This window comes from Schistocerca gregaria, chromosome 1, assembly GCF_023897955.1.
Source record: "Schistocerca gregaria isolate iqSchGreg1 chromosome 1, iqSchGreg1.2, whole genome shotgun sequence".
In the NCBI taxonomy this organism is placed as follows: Eukaryota; Metazoa; Arthropoda; class Insecta; order Orthoptera; family Acrididae; genus Schistocerca; species Schistocerca gregaria.
The window spans coordinates 866,315,641-866,332,182 of NC_064920.1; the positions used below are offsets into that span (position 1 = coordinate 866,315,641).

General features: G+C 39.8%; 1 protein-coding gene across 1 annotated transcript; it reads right to left on the bottom strand.

The window, feature by feature from the left end:
• Window positions 1-13,922: 13,922 nt before the first annotated feature.
• On the bottom strand, window positions 13,923-14,444 carry LOC126278335 (centrosomal protein of 19 kDa-like). The gene has a single exon (XM_049978414.1). It carries the CDS (start codon window positions 14,442-14,444, stop codon window positions 13,923-13,925), a length of 522 nt encoding a protein of 173 aa, XP_049834371.1.
• Window positions 14,445-16,542: the final 2,098 nt, after the last annotated feature.

Sequence of the window (16,542 nt, forward strand, 5' to 3'; positions counted from 1 at the left end):
CCCTCGGATACCCCATTTGTATAATGTGACATGGATATGATGTCGCCAGGTTATGTCATATGCTCTTCGTACATAAAAAAAGACGGCAACCAGATGTTGGTGTCTGAAAAAGGCTGTTCGGATGGCAGACTCAAGGGACACAAGATTATCAGTGGTAGATTGGGACACAAGATTATCAGTGGTAGAGCGACCCTGGCGAAAGCCACCTTGACATGGAGCCAGTAGGCCACATGACTCCAGGACCCAAACCAACTGCCAACACACCATACATTCCAGCAACTTACATAGAATGTTGACAAGGCTGATGGGCTGAGAACTATCCACATCAAGCGGGTTTTTACCAGGTTTGAGCACCAGAATGGTGGTGCTCTGCCGCCATTGCGATGGAAAGATGCCATCGCACCAGATCCAGTTGAAGATCATGAGGAGATGTCCTTTGTAGTCAGATGAGAGATGTTTAACCATTTGACTGTGGATCCGATCTTACCCAGGAGCAGTGTCAGGGCACTAAGGAGCTCCCACTCTGTAAATGGGGCATTATAGGATTCACTGTGGTATGTAGTGAAGGAGAGGACTTTCCCGTCCAACCGCTGTTTGAGAGTGCGAAAAGCTGGGGGTAATTCTCCAATGCAGAGGCTTGAGTATAGTGCTCAGAAAAGTAATTGTGATTGGGTCAGTAGATAACATGCCATTTATGTTAACACTGGGAACACGTTTGATCGTTGCCCAGACTTGGGAAGGTGATGTATGGCACCCAGTGCTTCAGATGTATCTCTTTCAACACTCCTGCTTCTGTCATTTGGTAAGTTGGCAAACGTGGGCACGGAGCCGTTTAAAGGCTATGAGGTGCTCTAGGAAAGGGTGCCGCTGTAGAACCCGCCAACGCTCCTTTGTTGCTTCAGCGACTTCCAGCGACCAACAAGGGACTGCCTTTCGCTGGGGGTACCCTAAAGAGCGAGGGATTGTGTTTTCTGCTGCAGAAAGGATTGTTGTAGTCCCCTGCTAATTCATCACATTGATGTTCCTATGTCGGGGAGATTTGACGGTTTGTTTAAAGCCCATTTGGGCAGGCATCCATGTGCCTGATGCTGGGGCAGTGACAGGAAGATTGGGAAGTGGTCACTATCACACAGGTCATCATGTGATCTCAAGTGGATAGATGGGAGAGGTCCTGGGCTGCAGATTGATAAGTCAACAGCCGAGTAACTGCCATGAGCCACACTGAAATGGGTGGTGGCCCCAGTATTTAAGAGGCAGAGGTCAAATGAAAACAGTAAAGTTTCGACATCTCTGCTACGGCCAGTAAGCAAGGTGCCCCCCCCACAAGGGGTTATGGGTGTTAAAATCTCCCGATAGTAGGAAAGGTTTAGGGAGTTGATCAATCAGTGCAGGTAATACATTCAGAGGTACTGCACCATCTGGAGGAAGATATACATTGCAGACATTTATTTCCTGCATCATCCTTTTTCTGACAGCCACAGCATCAAGAGGGGTTTGAAGGGGCACAGTTTCACTACAGACTTAGTTTAGGACATAAGCGCAAACTCCACCTGACACTCAATTATAGTTGCTATGGTTCCTCTAATATCCCTTATAGCCACGGAGGGCAGGGGTCCGCATTGCCGGGAACCAGGTGTCCTGGAGGGTAATGCAGAAAGCAGGTGTAAAGCTTAACAATTCCATAGCTTAGCCAGGTTGTGGAAAAAAAACCACTGCAATTCCACTGGAGGATGTCATCGTGAGACTAGGAAGGCATGGAACATTCAATTAGGCAGTTTACGCCTCAGGGTCACCTGCTGCCACTGACTAATTGTCTGTGCTGTCTATATCCATTGTGTCTGAGGGTCCGGAAAGATCTAGGTCCTCAGTGAATGCCTGAATCTCTACCTCATCCACAGAGCTTGTAGGTAGCAGTAGTGTCGGTGCGACCGCAATTCCCTTGGTCTTGGGGACCTTCTTTTTGGATTTCTCTCACTGCTCCTTGGGTACCCTGACTGGGAGGACTTCATTGATACAGTCTCCGGGACTGAGGATGAGCATGAAGCCATACAACCAGCTGCTTTTCGGCTCATCAGCCACTGGTGGGTGTCATATTTCTCACTAGCAGAAACCTGGGAAGGGAGTGACCCAAGGACCCCTTCCTAACGAGAGGAGACAAAGACGACTTACACTTCTCCAGCGCAGAAGTGGGGACTGATATCCCTGATGGTTGGGGGGGGGGGGGGGGTGTTGCTCCCGAAGTAGGTGGTGCAGGAGCAACAGGGAGGGAAGTGCCCCCCACCATCAGGGGTACAGATGTAGCCTTCCAGCTCTGAGAAGTGACTGGGGTTGGCAGAGCTGATGGGGCTAAAACTATTGTAGTGGCGGGATAAGATGATGTCATACGTACAGGATGTAGGCGTTCAAATTTCATCTTAGCCTCAGTGTAGATCATGCAGTCCAGGGTCTTGTACTCCATGATTTTCCTTTCTTTCTGGGGAATCCTGCAATCAGGTGAGCAAGGTGAATGGTGCTCTCCACAGTTGACACAGATGGGAGTCGGGGCACATGGAGTATTGGGATGTGATGGGCATCTGCAATATTGACATGTGATGTTGGAAGTACAGTGGGAAGACATATGGCCAAACTTCCAGCATTTAAAGCACTGCATTGGGGGAGGGATATAGTGCTTTACATCACAGTGGTGGACCATCACCTTGACCTTCTCGGGTAATGTATCACCCTCGAAGGCCAAGATGATGGCACCGGTGGTAACTTGATTATCCCTCGGATCCTGGTGGACACACCGATTGAAATGTACACCTTGCTGTTCGAAATTGGCGTGCAGCTCATTGTCAAACCACAAAAAAAGGTCCCTGTGAAATATGATACCGTGGACCATATTTAAACTCTTATAGGTTGTCATGTTTACAGAAACATCCCCCAGCTTGTCACAAGTGAGTAACGTCTGTGACAGGGCAGAGGATGCTGTTTTGATCAAAACTGAGTCAGATCTCATTTTGGACAATCCCTCCACCTCCCCAAACTTGTCCTCTAAATGCTTAACAAAACACTGAGGCTCCATCGTCATGAAAGAGTCCCCCATCAGCTCTCAAACATACAAGGTATCGGAGCGAATAAGAACTGCTGCCATCCAGCCTGATGTTCCTCCCATGGTGTGGCCAGGGAGGGGAATGATTTGGAGTCATACTTCTGTGCACTGAATTGAGCCCGTGAATGCTTAGACTGCTGGTGTTTGACCACCAGCAAGAGACGATGTACTAAGCATCATCACGTCATCTGCCCTGATGCCACCCACACCAACCAGGGGCCCTCCCCACAGGCACCATCCAGCCACAGCAAAGGCCATTGCTGGGAGTCCCGATGCCCCAGTGTGACAGGCATCTACTCCATGGTATACATGGGGAGTTAATGGCGCAGGCACCCGCAGACCGATCCCTATATGGTCAGGGGGCTACAACCAACAGGGTACATAGTAGCCCCACCACAACGGACACTACTGTGCTGGATATCAGATGCAACCAAGCAAACAAGTCCATTATCATCGTCAGCATAGAACACGATGCTGCAGTTGATGGAAAAATATGCACCCAGGCAGGTTAACTCGCCAACAGCTGGAGAATGAGCAGAAGTGCAGATCCACATTGACGAAGGTTGTGATAGGTCTCAGTGCATGTTGGACATGATGCACTGTGTAAGGTGCTCTTCCTCAATTGGCTCAATCTTTGGGAAAAATTTGAATAATGGTCAAACACTGCAGGGGGCCATCACATAAAGGTTGAAATGTATGAAACTCCTTTTAGTCGCCTCTTATGACAGGCAGGAATACCTTGGCCCTATTCTAACCCCCAGGCCTGGAGGGGGGAGTATGAGAGGAGAAACAGAGAAAGTATGAGAGAATATTGTGAAAGATGGATTAATAGACTGAAACATTTGGATGGTACTTGAAGTGGCAGGGATACTATAGAGGTGCTAATGGGGAAGTTACCTTCTAATAATAGGGCATAACAACAATGTAAAATATTTTCTTAATAGAGTGAGGGATGTGAATAGATGGCAAACAAATTGTTCATTTCATGAAAACAGAGATTCTGAGAAGTATCATGAGAATCGAGAGCAGATTAACAGAATGAATCAAGTAAATGTGAGGGATAGAGGAGGAAGAGGTCGAGTGGATTTTAGAGGTAATAACAGAGGTCATAGTAGATGGGGAAATTCTCATGTGGAAAATGGTGCCCCGCAACAGTAAGGGCCCATGCTGGAGTGGGTCGAGTGTCGAGGTCCACTGATGTTGCAAGTTGTCACAATGAGGCTTGATAGTGCTAATCATGGTGATAAGAGGTGTGAAAGTCAAAACTTGGCGATTGGAAGGAAAGTGGCCAAAGTTAATGGTAGAAATGATGTAGGAACTGAAGGTTCATGTATTGGAGTGTTTTCTCATGTGTATGAAGGAATTAAACAATCTGAAGGGGTACAAGGAGATGGAGAAAAGGAAAGTAATATAACACAAATTGAAAGTGTTGAAAGTGAGGGAGAAGGAAGTGAGGACAGTAGTTGTAGTGAATAGGTAGGAGTACAAGGAGATGCATTTCTCTTTGATGATATTGAAGCCAGGCAGCCTTTTGTAAAATTAAGAGCCTATGGTAGGGAATAGAAAACTATAAAGATAGTAAACTTAGTGTATTAGGTGAAGAATTCTATAAATGTACAAAAGATGGTAATTAGATAGTGGATGTATCAGTGTTAGGCTCAAAAATAATAGGTGCCACCGGTAAACTGAGGAAAGTTGTTAAGAGTCAGATTATTTTAGAATTGGAACTAGGAGGAGTAGGTTTGGTACACAACTTTTTGTGGTGCTTGGTCTGAGTGTTGATATTATCTTGGGTATGTATTGGTCAATAGAGGGCAAAGCAGAAATTAATTGTGGAGATGGTTTTATCAGTTTTGATAATTGAAGATTGGAAACGAGTGTGAGTTTTGAGGGTATGGTGATAGATAATAATGATTTAGTAGGACAATTGAAGGTAAAAGTGATGCCAATAGGAATGGAAATTGGGGATTTAGAATTGAACATAGACTGTGGTGGTAATAAAGATGAAAGAGGAACAATAGAAGAGTTGAAGGTTGTAATCTTACCCTCCCACACATCACCTCTAAATCCCTCTTAGTCTGTTCACTATATTTTAAAGCTTTGAGTAGCATAATATACACAAAAGAAAAATTTTAACTTATCTTCATTACCTCATTGTTGTTGTTTTTGGCTCCAAGTCTTGTTGTGTCTAGGATACATTTTTGAGGCTGTAATCTTTATAACATTGTGGGTTCTTTTTGAACCAAATAACTGAGGAAGATTTGACTGTTGCTATAAATATCTTTTTATTTTATCTCATTCTTCTAAATCACACCGACTTTACAATTATAAATTTTATCACACCAAAAATTACACTGTTGTTGACAAGTTTAGCACAATATGTGCATTTCCATTAGAAGCATGCCCACTACTACTTAATATTCTGTGGTATCCACCAATACTCCAAAGAGTTTACAAAACAAAGGGGTTTCCAACCTTTCTTGACAAAAAAGAATCTTCTCTAAAATATATCATTATTTTACAAATGAGTCCTGAATTAAATTTAATATCTTGCGTTAGATTGTGCAGTTAATAATATGAATTTTAAGTATACCAGAAATTTCTTAATTTCAAATATTTTTAAAAGAGTAATTTTAATTGCATGTACAGAATACTAACAAATTAATTTCTTTTTATACATTTTAGCCTGAAATATAATACACTGTATACAAAATCACATGAAATTCACTTAGTTGGACAGATGATATAATATTTACCTTTACAAAAATCGATAGTATACATGGTATCGGTTGTTTCTATATATAAAAAAAGTAATGTCAGAGAAGGTTGACCCATTATAAGGTTCAAGTGGACAAGTCAGAAGGGTTAAGTGGGCAACAGAAGGAAGAGGTAACAGAGGTTCTATGGGTGAATAGAGAAGTGTTTTCAGATATACCAGATAAAGTTAAGAACTCTGAATGCAAGTTAGATAGGTAACCACATGAACCCTTTGCAAGAAAACATTTCCATACAGTGTTTGCTTTGAGAGAAGCGATACGTAAGGAAATTGAAAGGAAGATAGAGTGTGGTGTTACAGGGAGAAGTAAAAGTGAATACAATAGTAAATTAATAGTTGTTGGCAAGAAAGATGGTAGTGTGAGATTGGTTATAGATGCTAGGATGTTGAATACCGTAGTGAGTAGAGACTGATTGCCCTGAGAATATGGATGGAATATTGCGAAAATATTACAATATGAATTATATGAGCAGTCTTGATGTGACAGCTGGGTACTGGCAAGTCCCACTCGCAAAGGAGTACAGAAAATGTACTGCTTTTTTGGTAAATGGCAAATGTTACCAATACACTGTGGTTCCTTTTGGTTTAAATATCAGTGTGTCAGTGTTCATTCAGGCTCTCGCCCAAGTATTATGAGCAGAGTTGAGTTCCAAAATAACGGTGTATGTGGACGACCTGTTGGTTGCCACTGTGTCTTGGGAAGAGCATTGTAGATTGCTGGATGAGGCGTTTCAAGCTCTGAGGAAAGGGGGAATGACCCTTAAGCTTACGAAATGTGGATCTGTAAGAAAATAAATAACATTTTTGGGTAGAATCTTGTCTACTGCTGGTATTAAGGTTGGCCCTGAAAGGATAAAAGCAATGAAAGTGTGTCCATGTCCAAAGACCTGAAAGCAGTTGAAATCATTCCTAGGTTTGTGTAATTTTTAAAGAAACTTAGTGTCTGGACAAGTGTTCAACAACCCATGTTTAAACAAATATTTATGTCCAAAAGTACCTTGTGAAGAAGCGTTCAACAATCTTAAAGAGGCCTTGGAAGAGAATGGGATTTTACACCGCCCGGACCTTAGTTGACCCTTTTGTCTGAAAACCAATTCTAGTGGTTACGGTTTACCGAGGTATAAAAGAAATCAGTCAGACTGAAAGAAAAGCTCCATCAATAATTTTGGGATTCAAAAAATTCAGAGACTTCCTGTGGGGCAACAAAACTGTCATTTAAACTGATCATGGAGCTCTTACATTTTTTAAGAAATTTAAACTGATGAATACATGATTGACAAGGTGGATGGTGTTTATGCAACAATTTGAGTTTGAAATAAAATATGTTAAGGGCTCACAAAACAAAATAGCAAACACTTTGCCAAGGTTACCATTGGCCGAAGATGGTGAAGAAAGATGGGAAGTAGATGAGTAACATGTTAAATTGTTCTATACAAAGGGACTTCCCAGAGAAAATAAAATAGAGGGCATCTGTAAGTACATGAGGAGGTATCAGAATCATGATGAAATATGGAAAATGCTAAAGAGGGACTTAGATACGCTGGCTACTAATAATAAATTTGCAAAATATTACAAGGTGCATGGTGAGGTTTTATTTAGGCGAACTAATGAAAATTCAGGGGATTGGATGGTGTGTTGGCCCAGTGAGTACATAGATGATATAATTGATTATATTCATTTGAGTTTTGGATATATAGGAGCAAAAAAGGGTATACATGGTGAGGAGAGTAAACAACCGTATTAAGACGTGTGACATATGCCAAAAAGCAAAGGTTACTAATCAGACATGCAGACTTTCATTGCAAAATGTCAAACCAGATGACTTAATCGAATTGTTAGCAGTGGATTTTTATGGCTCTTTGCTGAAAACAAAAGGAGGTTTTGCTTATATCTTTGAAGCGTTGGAAATATTCTTTAAATTTATGAAACTCTATCCTTTGTGCAAAGCAACTGGCAAAGGGATCTTGACTAAATTAGAAAAGGACTGTTTCATAAAGTTTGGTAAACCGAAGGCCATTCTTTCTGATAACGGGTTACAGTTTATGAGTAGGAAGTGGAAGGAAGGCCTTGATAACCATACAATAACAAAAATATACACATCAAGTTACCATCTGGCAGGAAATCCTGCAGTGCGTTACATGAGGAAAATTGGGCGACTGTGCCTTACATACTATTGTAGCAACAACCATAGTTCATGGGGAGATATTGTGGAAAATACTGAGGATGTAATGAATACTGTAAGTTGTGACATAATGGGATTTACTCCTAATGAGATTATAAAGGGAAAGAGACCTTTGCGTTTTGTTGAAGAAAAATTGTCTTTTTCCCAGAGAGAGAGAGAGGAATTAAGTTGGGATGACAAAAAGAAAAGAGCGAAAGAATAGGTAGAAAAGAAGTTGGACAAAAGGAGGAGGTGACATGATGACAAAATAAAGATGGTTGATATTAAAGAAAGAGATCTAGTCTTTGTGAAGGCATATGAAAAATCTAAAGAGAGAAATTATGAGATTTCAAAATTTTTTGATGTGTATAAGGGTCCATTTGAGGTAATAAGTATACCACACCTGAATGCATTCTATTTAGTGTACCCAAAGTCAAAGAAGAAATGTGGTCTTAAGAATATAATAGATTTGAAACCATACAATATTAGAAAGACAAAAACAGTGGGAATTGTTGTTGAGAGCAATATTTGGCAACCAGGAGGAATGAGTTGAGATAGAGTATATAATTTTGCTTGGAAAGACAAGAAGGTAAATTTGATGAATGTGTAGCTGAAGGTAGTACTCAGCATTTAGGTGGAGGACGTAATTAAAACATTCAGGACTTAATTGAAAGAAATGGTTACAGAGGAGTTCTTGCAAGTGGGATTTTGTAGTATTGTGATTTGGAATAATGAAAAATTAAGCTGAGAGATGGGGGAGAGCTTTGGAAATATGAGGAGATATTTAATTAGTAATTTAATAACCGAGTTTGAGTTGTTACAGTGTGTGATGAAAAGCAATAACTTCCAAGAGTTACGACATATTATAAGAAAAACATAAGCAGTGACTATAAAAAAAATAAAATAAAAACAAAAAAAGACACTCAAAGGTGTGATGAAAAGTTTTGTGTAATATGTATTGTAGGTAAATAACTGATTGGATATGTCTTCAGCTTTCGAATGTAAATTTATGGCAATTAATTCTTTTGCTTAACTATTTGTACCAATGCATACACGTCATGTTACTCTATTTGGGGCCATAAACCCAATGACGTTTAATTGTGGAACTTTTGATATTCTTCGATAAGAAGTTTGTTATATACTATTTCATTTTTATTGGATATATTTCATACATTATGTGTGCGTGTGTGTTTCGGGATCTTGTGGGCACCCAACGGCGATGTTATCAGTGGCCTACCAATGACTTGTATGTGTCAAGGACATTTTATCTTGAGAGTTTCTTTGGAAAATCTCATGATAAAAATGTGTGTGTGTGTGTGGGGGGGGGGGGGGGGGTGGCAATGTGATATGATGACTAATAACGAGATTTTTTTCCTTTCTTTTACTACTTTCAACTTTACAGATATATTTAGGACGACATAGACTATTTTTTATTTGGTTATATAGTGTAGAACAAAAAGAGTGGCTATTTTACTCTGCTGTTTTATACATGAGTTCATTATGTAAAGATTTATTTTTTCCCTGATCATCTTTCAAACAGTTTTATTACATGTACTGTGTGAAACGGAATGCAGTAGGCAAAAGTGTTGTAAGAAATGTGGAGCGAGAGAGGTGTCAATAGCTGTCGGGTCGAACAGTTTGGCAAACAGTCGCGGATGATGCATGAGCATGGCGGTATGAAAGCAAGTATTGTGTGTTGTAATGGTGTGCATTTAACATGATATCAATACCCGACTTTCGCGTGTTAGACATGGTTTGAAATTTGCCTAATGATGGACATCCTAAATGGACGTTGTATTATGCAAACGCTGTTGGTTTTTGCAGAACTATGCTTGTGGCAGCAACAATGCACTTGTGAACAGACAATATTGTCATCAGTTTAGAATTGAACTGCATTACATAAACTGTGAATTTAATACTGCTCATTTTTATACAACAAAATATGACGTATGCTAAAACACTAACTGCCAATGTGGAAACTGTGAACTGTATTGCTATCTAAATGACTATTTTTACAGGAACATTGTTATCGTGAGCGGTGAATATTAACAGCAGGTGGACTGTCTAACTTTGCAATTGGAAAATTATAGTAAATGGACTGTTAATTTAATCACGACATGTGGACTGTGCCAAACTGTTGTGTGTGAAAGTTGCAGTTGAACTAATACAGTCTCTATGTGCTGCATAAACAACTTTGTTCCGGGCTACGACAAATGGATGCTACACAACTTATTACCACTGTCAGTTGAAACAGGATGTAAGGAAAGAAGATGTATTAATGCTAAGGACATGACTGGATGAACTTACACGAGTTATATCAGCAACTTCAAACTGCTTCTACCGCCGTTGCCACATCACGCCGACCCAAAGCACATAAGATTCAAAACCACTCCTCTCTTTGAGAAACTTGCAATTGTAAAGAATTTACTTTCATTTTGCTTCCTAATAGACTATCTCTTAATGTTTCTCTCCATAAATAAAAGTAGTGTATATGTAAAGACTCCATCTTCAGTGATTGTTGATCCCAACACTAACAGTAGTTATTGTCACCATTTATTTGTTTTTGATTTTCAGTGTATTTGTCAAAGTTGTTGTATGTGTCTTTTGAAGGTGTGTGCCTTGATGTGTATCTTCAGTAGTTTAGGCAAGGGAATTCGTGTGTTGTAATGTGAAAAGTGGCCAGACGCGTGAGTTGAGGCATCCACCATTGAAGTTATTTACACCAACCAATTACAAAGAAGTAGCTTTTTTGCCATTCGTTCAAATTAGCGTATTAGCGGGAACTTTGAATCTAACAGCTGTCAAAGTACGTCATCTTTGTTTACATGCCACTTTACGTCATACTTCCATTCATTCATGTTCAGATGCAGATTTATTTGGGTTTAGCAAAATTATAGTATATCAAATTAACTTTGGAATGTTTTACTATTTTCAGTATCAAAGGATTTTATTATCAGAATTTTAACAGGATTGGGATACTTCTCATACAGAGGCTTGCTTTTGAAGTTTCCGGAAGTAAAACCGGTTATTGGTGTTTATGTGATATTAATTTACTTTGTGCAGTTTTTCTAAACATTTTTTGATTACAAATTCATGGTAATAATAAATCTCCAGGAACTGTTTTCTTCACAACAGTGATGGTAGAAAATGTCCTCCACCATACACTGACTACCGGAGAATGGACTATACTGAGGTGGGAACAAGATCGGTTGTGACCAAAGCGAGCACTGAACAACTGTACCTTAAAAGTTGTTCTTACTTGAGTGAACCGTTCCTCTGAATGTTCGCCCATGAACAGCCCACCTACACTACAAACATGCAGGATGTATGGACGAGGGGCAATTGAACAAAAGTAGAACACATGTGTATCTTTGTTCGACATAGGCTTCCAGTCATTCAATGCACATCCTCCAGCATTGGCAAGAGCACGGAGTCCTCTGGGGGAGGGGGGCGGAGGGGAAGTCTCTTGGCCACATTTGCAGTCATTCTGGCACCATCTGTTGCACATCTTCATCATATCAAAATTTATTTCCTCTCTTCACTTCTTTGAGTACTCGAAACATGGAGTAATCACTTGCTGCGAGGTCTCTTGAGTATGGCAGAGTATCAAAGAAGAGGTCGTTGACAGTTGCCTGTGTCACACGGCAGCATGATGCCAAGCATTATCAAGGTGCACACTGGAACCTATAGTCAGAAGTCCAAGGCTGAAGCTGAGTTTTTAATATATTGGAATATGACATACTGGTGATGTTGTTTCCCTTAGTAATACGGCATTCTGAGGCAATGCACCATTCATCCCAGAAGAGAGACAGCAAAGCCTTTCCTCCACATTGTTGCATCTGGAACTTACTGGGGCACTGAGAAATAGCACAATTCCTTGCTTGTCCTCTTTGTTCCAAGTCGGTGGTAGTGTACCTAGGATTCATCTTCTATAACGAATCTCTTAAAGAAGCCATCACATTCTGCTTCAAAGCCCTGCAAAAGTTTTTCACAGATGGCAATGTGTCGCTCTTCCAGTTCTTGCGTGAGCTGCCACAGCTCCTGTCTTGCAGACACTCCAAAATTTAAGCACTTTATGGATGATGTAATGTGCTGAGTCATTACTACCTAATGTTCAGATTTGCAGCAATTTCCTCTGGGTGTCACAACACAGTATGTCCGACCCAGGCGCTAAGCATCTGTCACAGAAGTCATGTCATTGCTGAACTTTCTACAGCATTGATGCGCTTGCTGCAGTGATAGACAAGCATCACCGTACCTGACCTTAATTCATTGATGGATTTCAATAGGCTCCATACATTCACTACTTAGAAAATATATGACAGAGCACTGCTTTTCATTGATGAATGTCACAAGTGAGGCAGCTATTATGAACTGGTATTGTGGCAGCATTTTACTTGGCTGTAGTATGCTCCCACCAGTAGAGCTTTCCTTAAAATGTTAATGACATTACAGAAAAATGCCATGAAATGTGATTTTTAACTACACTTTTAAAGTTTGCATTTGACTCCCTCTTGTGGAATCAACTTTTTCTAATATATATCATATAGGCTATCAGTAAATGTGGATTAAGCAACAGTGCAATCACGTGACCAACTGAGGTTTTAACTCGAAGACCTTTTAATTTGTAGTATAGCATATCCACTGATATAAAAGGCCTCACTTAAGTTAATGATAAATATGACCGACAGGTATAAATCCCCCCACATTAATAAAAATTATTACATCTTTCATTCTGCTAATTTAAAGGCACAAATCTTCGGGGACATTATGTGAGTTTTCTTCTAGTGTGAAAATTTATTGGTGGTTGAAAGCATTTGCAAAGGGTAGAGCATCTGCTACAGTTATGGATCTTACTAACAGCAATGTACTATGCTGGATGTTTGTGGGAAAAAAAGGAAAAAAGTTAGTGAAAGATTGGATAAAAACACACACAATTTGCAGATGGTTAACAGATACACAGTGCCCAAAATGTGTGGGCCACATGCCCGTGAGTGAATGTTTTGCATTGGTTGTTATGTTCTCATCATATTTACACGAATGATGGACAATTGCTTTCTGAGCGAAGACTTACTTTGTAAATTTCTAGTGGGATAAACAGCACAACTATACAAATCTGAAACCTTATTGCTTTCAGGAATGTTTTAATGTTGGATTAACTGAAGCCTCTGATGTGGTTTTGTCAAATCTCAACCAACCTGTCATATTTTAATCTTACCTAAATCATGGGTTAAGCTCCATGTCAATATGCCACCACAACTATGATTTCATACTCAAATTTGTTGGCTTCATCAACTCACCCAAATTGTTACCTGTCAGCACAACCTACACCGTAAGCTGTGCTACAGACAAAACCGACATCAGGTATGGGTAGGTTCAACTCACCTTTATAGCTTTCTGTTTCCTTTATCAGGAATACATTTATCTTGACTGGTGTGAAACAAAGTTAATTTAATGAACATAATATAAAAAATAGTAAGCATCTACGTAACTGTTCTTGGGAACAAAATATAAGTAAGGGCACTTGAATTACATACTGGAAGTTTAACAGAGCAATTTATTGAGTGGTTTTTAGCAGATCACATGAAAGAAAGCAAACCACCAAGAACTCACTACAATTAATGGGTGGCACAGGTTCTAGCAACTATTATTTAATTTCCTCCAAGTTCCTAAAATGACTAACACCTGTATACACGTTCTTAAATCCTCTGTTGCGATCTGTGCATAAAAGGAAATTCAACTTCTCTTAGTGTAATATCCAGATTTGATCTTGTAAAGTCTTAAAACGAATTACTTGCTAATGAGATCCAAATCATTTCAACAAAGATTGGCACGGACGAGTTAAAAGCTGTTACTGAGATGACTTATTGGGGCAAAGTTAGTCGTATAACATTTTAATTCCAGAAGCCATCAGCATCAGCATCATCAGTACCACCGTCACTGTCCCACTCAGACTTCACTTTCATAGTTCCTTTTTCAAAATCTACTCTCTTATCATAAATGAATGCAGGATCACTTGGTGAAATACGGTGTTTATTAAATATCTCATCCATTATTTCTTTCTTTCGGATAAGTTCATCCCTTTCCAACGTATTGAAATCTTCGTCTGGATTAATGTCGTATTCTTTTCCCACTGTTACCAATGATTCGTGCAGGTCGTTGCATTTTATGTATTCTTGCAACAACCTCAGCATCTTTTCAAGCTTGGTATGACAAATTTTTTCCAAAATGTCATGACGTAGTCTCAACTCCTTCGCAACGTAACTAATTTTTGAATTGGGTTTTAAGTTTCTTACTGGCATTATCCTTTTCCTGATTTTACCTGTTCCACTGCCAGCTTCATATATCACAATGAGAGCTGCAGGCGAAAGCCTTAAACCAAATTTTATAGGAAAACATTGTTCCACGGGCAGCATACCTAACAAATTTATCCGTGTCAGGCACGTTGACTTCTGACACACAATTTATATTCACGTAAACACAAGACACAATTTCTAAACAAACTTCACAACTTTGTTGGCATACACTCGTAGTCAAAGATGTTTCCCACAATAAAGCATGCAGATGTTATTAATGCCCGTCCACACGCTACGATCTGTTTGCGCAAATGTCTGCGCAGATCGTTGCGTGCGGACAGAAGATTTGCACCAACCTAAGGTGTGTGCAAACCTGGAAGTTGGAGTTGGAGGTTTGAGCGAAACCTCTCAAATCTGTGGGTTCAAACCACATCTGCGCAGACAAGTTGGAGCGTGTGGTCAGGAGATCACAACAAATCTGGCACGAAACAGCTGTTTGCTCAGTCTAGTGTTTGTATATGTGCGCAAAGGGCATTAAAATAGTCGATACTCGTCAGTGTTCTCAAGAGTTTGTAAGTGAATTCATTGAAATATATAGAAACCACCCATGTTTGTGGAAGATTAAAGTAAAGAATATAGAGACCGAGACAAAAAGACAGCAGCATACAATGCTCTACTTGAGAAGTTGCGGGTATTATTTCACTTACCTCTTGTTTCGATATTGCAGTTGAGATTTCCAAATCGTTGTAGCTCCTTGCTGTTTCTAGGAATCTTAATGTCACCACCAGCCGTCCATGAGGAGAAATTGCCCTTCTCTATACAAGTATTTTTTCTCATAATATGAGGGGTTACAAGCTTTAAGAGATAAGTTTAGACATCCATCCGCAAATAATTTCAGCAGTCGTTAGGTTCGCCCTGCAACTTTCGCAGTAAATTTACGTGAGAAAACTGCTTTCGCTTTAGCAGCCACTGTCTACACCATTTTGACCACTTTCTCTGTTCCACCGTGACTTATTAAACTAACAGTTCAGCAGTCTTATGTCTGTCAGCAACTGCTTTCTTTGGCATTGGAATTACTACATTATCCTCGAAGACTAAGGGTATTTCGCCTATCTCATACATCTTGTTCACAAGATGGAAGATTTTTGTCGAGACTGGCACTTGCAAGGGTATCGGTTGTTCTAACAGAATATCGTCTACCCCTGGGGCCTTGTTTTGATTCAGATCTTTTTCAGCTCCATCAAATTCTTCCAGAAGTATATCTCTCACCTCATCTTCATCTACTTCCAGTTTCCTTTTTATAATATTGTCTCCAATTTCATCTTCCTTGTACAGTTTCTCTATATACTTCTTCCACCTGTCAGCTTTCCCTTCTTTGATTAGGAATGGTTTTCCATCTGAGATCTTGATATCCATAGAACTACTTTTCTTTTCCCGAAAGACCTCTTTGTTTTTCCTGTAGGTGGTGACTGACTTTCCCCTAGTGAAACATGCTTCTAAATCCTTACATTCTTTCTCAAGGCATTCCTACTTAGCCATTTCACCCTTCCTGTCAATCTCATTTTTTAAACGTCTGTATTCCTTTCCCCTCCTTAATTTTCTGCATTTTTATATTTTCTCCTTTCATTAATTAAATTCAATATCTCTTCTGTGATCCAATGATTTCTGATAGGCCTTGTCTTTTTATCTATTTGATCCTCTGCTGCCGTCACTATTCCCTGTCTTAAAGCTACCCATTCATCTTCTGTTGTATTTCTGTCACTTGTTCTAGTCAACTGTTGCCTAAAGCTCCCTCTGAAATTCTTAACAACCTCTGGTTCTTTAAAGTTATTTATGTCCCCTCTCCTTAATTTCCTACCTTTTTCGAATTTCTTCAGTTTTAATCTACATTTAATAACCAATACATTGTGGTCAGAGTTCACATTTGCCCCTGGAAATGTTTTCAGATTGAAATCTGGTTCCTATACCTCTGTTGTACCATTCTACAACCCATTTGAAACCTGCCAGCGTCTTCAGGTCTCTTCCGTGTATAAAACCTTCTTTTATCATTTTTAAACCAAATGTTAGCGATGATCGAATTATGCTCCATGCAAAATTCTACCAGGCAGATTTTTCTTTCACTCTTTTCCCCCATTTATATTCACCTATTTTTCCTTCTTTTCCTTTTCCTATTATCGAATTCCAGTCCCCCATCACAAGTAAATGTTCGTCTCCTTTA